General features: G+C 41.1%; 1 protein-coding gene across 4 annotated transcripts in view; it reads left to right on the plus strand.

The window, feature by feature from the left end:
• The window catches only part of PROSER1 (proline and serine rich 1), a 781917-nt gene that overhangs the window by 440770 nt on the left and 335139 nt on the right, over window positions 1-6008 (plus strand). For all 4 annotated transcript variants that reach the window (XM_044073158.1, XM_044073159.1, XM_044073160.1 and 1 more), the window contains exon 5: window positions 2426-2519. In XM_044073158.1, the coding sequence (XP_043929093.1) occupies window positions 2426-2519 (94 nt within the window). The remainder of the gene's footprint in view (window positions 1-2425; window positions 2520-6008) is intronic.

The raw sequence follows: 6008 nt of genomic DNA on the forward strand, positions 1-6008 counted from the left end.
ACAGTGAACTGCCATGGGAGCTTCTTTTGCTCCCATATATGCTGATTTGGGATCCGGACACATGCTCGACTAGCATATGTCTGAATCACAAAACATTGAACACACATACACGAAAGCGCTTAACATCGAAAAGCGCTTCCGTGTATGTGTGCCTGTTTCGTAGATCGGACTACAGTGCGGGTAAGGGAAAATTCCCTTTTCCCCACTGTAATGTGATCTCGGAGTGAGAATATTAAAGTAGGGGGATGTGGGAGGGGGCAAAGCCCCCCTGCAGAAACGTAGATTTTTTTTTTTGAACTACACATACACGGAAGCGTTTTTCGATGTTAAGCTCTTTCGTGCATGTGTGTTCGCTGTTTTGTGATTCGGACATATGCTAGTCGAGCATGTGTCTTAGACCCACTGATTTATATATGGGGTATGTGGAGCAATTTTTGATATATGACATTAGTCGTAATGTTTATATTGATTCCACTGATATTTGGCATCATTTGGATGATTGTTGGCTTGTTTGAACATCTGATTTAGAATTTTTGTTAGTTGGGTCTTTGTTTTACTTTAAATTATGATACATACAAAATTTCATTTTTAGATGTATTAGTTGAAAAGAAATTGAATGGAACTGTCAAAACCTCTTTATATAGGAAAGAATTTCATAAACATTCTTTATTACAAGCATCCAGTTGTCATTTGCAGCATGTAATTAATGACATCCCCTTATCGCAGTACTATAGGATGAAGAGAATTTGTTTTGAGGCAGAAGATTATGAGAATTTTAGTCAAGATTTAACATTCAGGCTTATGAATAGGGGTTAGAAGCCGTGGTGGTACAGCGGCAGCGTTGTTGCCTCACAGCAAGAGGTTCGCCTGTTCGATTCTCGGCTGCAGTTCCTTCTGTGTGGAGTCTGCATGTCCTCCCCGCGGTCGAGTGGCCTCCGAAAGACATGCATGAATGGGCGTGCCTTTGCTGATGGTTGGGCATCGGGCTGGCAACTCGGCACCATAAAAATCTGCTGCCAATCATTAGCGGACCGGAGTTCCGCTGTGGCGACCCCTAACCGGGAAAAGCCGAAAAGACAAACTTATGAATAGGGGTTATGACCCCAAAATATTAAATGAGGCTTTGTGCAATACCAGCAATAAATCTAGAGATGAATTATTGAGCTATCAGGATATTAACAAAAACTGTTAGTGGTGGACAAAAATTAAGATTAGTTACAATTTTTGGAAGTAATATTGAATCAACCCGCCAAATTGTTAACAAAAATTGGTCCAGCTTGCAAATGGACAAAACATTTTTGGAAATTCTTCCTAACAAATATTATTTTTTCTATAGACATGGTAAAAGTATAGAAAATTATTTTAACCATTATAAGAAGTGGGTGTAGCATGAAGTACAGACAAAATTAGATGGTCATGTTTTAAAGGGATGATTTCCATGTGGTGCATGTACTGCATGTGCTGGTGTCCTTGGAAGTTAGGAATTTTCATCAGCTAATACAGCTATTGTTTATGAATTAAAAACTATGATTATCTGCAATTCACAGTGGGTTATATATTTATTACATGTGCTTGCTCTGCTTTTTGTGTTAGAAGAACCTTCAGGTTTTTAAAACACACATATTTGAATATTTAAGTGACATTAAATGTTAGTGAGAATCTAATGCTTTGTTTAAGCATTTATATGAGCATCTGAGTGCTCAATTTTGCTTTTTGGGTATTGATAAAACATTTAAATAAGAATTAAATGGTTGTGATGCCAGTTTCAGGAAATGATAAAATATTTTAAATTTGAATTTTTGTGTTACCATACTGAAGAAGTCTTTTGACGAAACTGGTATATGCTTTCAATTATTGTTTAAGTAAAAGAATATGTTAGTTTTAGTGGGTTCTGTGTTTGCTGACATTGTGTTTCATAATATGGACTGGGGAATGAGGCCTGCTACAATAGATTGTGTGAATTATCTAGATCAATTATGAGATTTTCAGACCTCTGCTATTTGTAATTTTCTGAAACATAGTTCCCAGGTGTATGCTTTGGGTATATGATGTATAAACCATAACAACTGCTTATTAATCCAATTACTCTTACTTGAAACACTTGAAATATCATGTCCATTGCACAGTCTTTATATTTATAACTATATTGATCTTTTTGTTTGAGTTCAGAGAGAAAGAGAGCAAGTGTGTGTGTGTGTGTGTGTGTGTGTGTGTGTGTGTGTGTGTGTGTGTGTGTGTGTGTGTGTGTAAATAAGTTATTCACAGGAACAGATACCATGCTAGTAGTAACATTTTATTTTACAGGAACATTCCTGCACGAGCTTTTGTGTGTGCTTGTGAGTGAGTGCATGCATGCGTGTGTGTCTGTGTAAATAAGTTATGCACAGAAACAGATACCATGTCAGTAATAACATTTCTTTTACAGTAACATTCTCGATGCTCACAACTACCGGCCCGTAGAAGAACTCTTCAGAGTAAACCTGTCGGAAAAGAAGCGTTGCCGAAGAATTCTTGAGCAGGTACTATACTGAAAGGATGTGGTCTGTTTTTTAACATATAAGAGAGTAAAAGTGTTATGTCTACTGTCTACCATAATGAAATGCCTTATCTGTTTTTCTTTGGTCTTTTATCACTCTAGCTTGATAAATAGGTTCATAGGTAAGTACTAGGCTATCTGCCCGAGGGCATCTAAAGTAAGCCTAGCCAGAATGTGTTGGCTTTCGCCACCCCCTTAGATTAGTTTCCTGTGCCTCGGTCCAGCAGAGTCATTCGTTCCCTGTGCCTCTGTCCAGCAGAGCCACTGCAGTGATCCCCGGGATAAATTTTCTGTTTCCCATCCACTTGTCAAGGTTTCTCTTGAAGAGTGTTAGTGAGGGGCTGTGCCTAATGTAGATTGGAATCCTGTTCCAAAGCATAGGGAGTCTCTGGGACAGGAATCTATCCCTCCAGCACGTCCTATTTATCGTTGTGGTGAGGTTTATTGTTGTGGTGAGGTTTAGATCCCTAGAGCATGTGGCTGTTGGAGATTTTTTTTTTTTTTTAGGTGGAGCATGTTCATCAATTCTGGGTTGGACATGGCCTTGTATGTCAGGCAGAGATCACCTCTGAGTAAGCGGTATGCAACTGAGTACAGCTGGAGTTTCTTTAGTCGGGCTGCATAGGGCATCTGTTTGAGGCCAGTAATCTTCTTGGGGAGGTACTTCTGTGGTCTTTCCAGCTGTTACAGGTGTCTTGTAAGGTACATCCCAAATGGGATGTTGTACTCTATGATGGGTCTGATGAGTGATGGGTAGGGTGGCACAATAACCTCTTTTGTTTGTAGGTGGGCCACATAGAAGGATTTTCTAACCACCTTGGCAATATAATTATCAAAGGAGAGATTGCTATCTACTTGGGTCCCCAGATCCCTTATTACATTTTCTGTATTTAGGGGACTACCATGTATGTGGTAGTTCACAGGTACTTTCTTTTTTCCAAAGGGGATGACTATGCACTTTTTGGCATTTAGCTTGAGGCCATGATTTTGACACCAGGTATCCATCTCAGTGAGACCCTTCTGGAGGATGTCTGTATCAGCTGGAGAGTCAATTATGGCCCCCAGTTTGCAGTCGTCTGCGAACTTGGTCAGCCATAGTCCTCCTGTGCTTGCCTGTACCTCTGGAGAAGTATATACCGAACAGGAGGGGTTCCAGGACTGAGCCCTGGGGGACACCACTTGTATCTGGTTTAGAGTCGGACCTAAAGCCTGCAACTCTCACCGTGTGGGTTCTATCCATAAGCCAATTGGCAACCCATCTCATGACATAGGGGTTTATGTTCAGGCTGGTGAGCTTGTCTGTAATACCAGAATGGAGAATGGTGTTGAAAGGCTTTGCAAGGTCTAGGTAGGCTGTGTGTACCTCCTTTCCCTCATCTAAAGCCTTGGTAACTGTCTCAAAGAAGTCCACCAGGTTTAGGAGGCATGATCTGCCCTTAACAAAGCCAAACTGGGTAGGGTCCAATGTTTGAAGGTTCCCAATGTCTCTGTTAATGAATTCCATAATGATGTGCTCCATAGCCTTGCAGACCAGGCTAGCCAGGCTTATAGGGCGATAGTTCACCGGGTCCGTTGTGGCTCCACCTTTGTGGAGTGGGATAACTGTTGCTGTGCGCCACTCAATGGGTACGTAGCCTGTAGAGAAGCTGAGTTAGAACAGTGTGTTTAGGTGAGGGGTTAGTTCATTTTGGAGCCCGTGTAAGACACAGCCTGGGACACCGACTGATCCCATTGAAGCTGTATTTTTATCTTTGGATAGGGCTGTTTTAACCTGTGTGTCAGTGATTGTCGGGGCTCTACATTCTTCTGGTATGGTTATGGGCCCTTTAGGGGGTGAGAGGGGGGTGAACTTTGCACTAAACCTGTCTGCCAAAATGTTGGCAATATCAGTCGGTTCAGTGTATTTTGTGCCATTCTGCACTAACTCAGAGCAGATCTGAGAGTTTCCAATTAGGTTCTTGACATAGGTAAAGAACGCTTTGTGGTTATCTTTGGAGTCCTTGGCAATTTTTCTTTGTGAAGCTAGCCTTGGATGATTTTATGAGGGATCGTAGTTTCTTGCTGATACTGATCAGGGATGTCTTTCTTTCTTGGGATTTTACTCTTCTCTGTACTAGTTTTCTCCTTCTGTTGTATTGCTTGTTTATGGCAGGGGTCCACCAGACTGGTTTCCTTTTCTTGGAGGAGTGAGTCGTGGTTTTGCTTGAGATAGCACGACCCATGCACTCTTGCAGGTGCTCAAAGAGTGCCTTTGTAAGGGATTCAGCAGCTTGGACAGCGTTGTCCTTTAGTATGGGGGCTGTGAACCTTTCCACCTCAGTCTTAAGCAACATGAAGTTTGCTTTTGAAAAGCTTTTCACAGTGGTTTCCTTGTTTGCGGGTGGGGTGGAATGTGGATATCTGGAGTGATTGGTCTATGGTCTGATCTAACCAGCGAGAGTTTGACCTCCAGTGTAGAACACCGGTCGCTCATATTGGTGATGACCAGGTTCAATATGTTGTCACCTCTGGTGGGGCTGTTGACCAGTTGATCCAGGGCGTTAGAGTTTATAAATTCTAGGAAGCGTTGGGCAAGGGAGTTTGTACTTGAGTAGTTCTCTCAGTTAATGTTTGGGTAATTGAAATCACCCAATGTTATGGCATTTGGTAGGACCTTCATATTTTCCAATGCCTCCAGAAACGTGGAATGGGGGTCCTGGGTCATGGTGGGTGATCTGTAGCAAGCTACAATTTGAATTGCAGTTTTGCTCGTTGTTAGTTGCACATGGATGATCTCTGAAGCATTGTGCTGTGCCACTAACCTGGAGGTGTGGGTATCCATAATGAATATGGATACACCCCCACCTTTTGTGTTTTGGTCCGGGTTCTGTGGCGAAAAGTATGGTATGAGTTATAGCCTAGTAGTGCTGGGGTGCTCTCTGGAGCCTTAAACCAGGTTTCTGTTACTGCACATATATCAATTTTCTCCATACTGAGGAGTGCCTCGAGTGCATCCATTTTGAGGTTTAGACTTCTGGTGTTGAGTAGCATTACCCTCAGTTTTTGGTTACTTGTGCTATTTACGGTGGTGGCTTTATCTTTTGAGCCTTGCCTAAAAAAGGCACTTTCAGAATTTTTGAAGATTTGTAGGAAAACCCTGAAAGGTCTGAATAATCTCATATTTATTTTGGATGGTGCTGTATTTCTTTCTTTCAGCCTACATATGTATGTCCTGTTATGTTTATATGAATGTGTGTGTGTGTGTGTGAGTGTGTGTGTGTGTGTGTGTGTGTGTGTGTATATATATATATATATATATATATATATATATATATATATATATATATATATATATATATATATATATATATATATATATACATACATATATCAGTTTCATATTTATCAGTGAATGGACAAAGTATCGTCTGTTTGGTAGACATGCTTTGCTCAGTGCAAACAGATGGTTAACAGGTGTGCTAGATCAACAATC

This window comes from Protopterus annectens, chromosome 5.part1 (assembly GCF_019279795.1).
Source record: "Protopterus annectens isolate FY-2018-M chromosome 5.part1, PAN1.0, whole genome shotgun sequence".
NCBI classification, from domain to species: Eukaryota; Metazoa; Chordata; order Ceratodontiformes; family Protopteridae; genus Protopterus; species Protopterus annectens.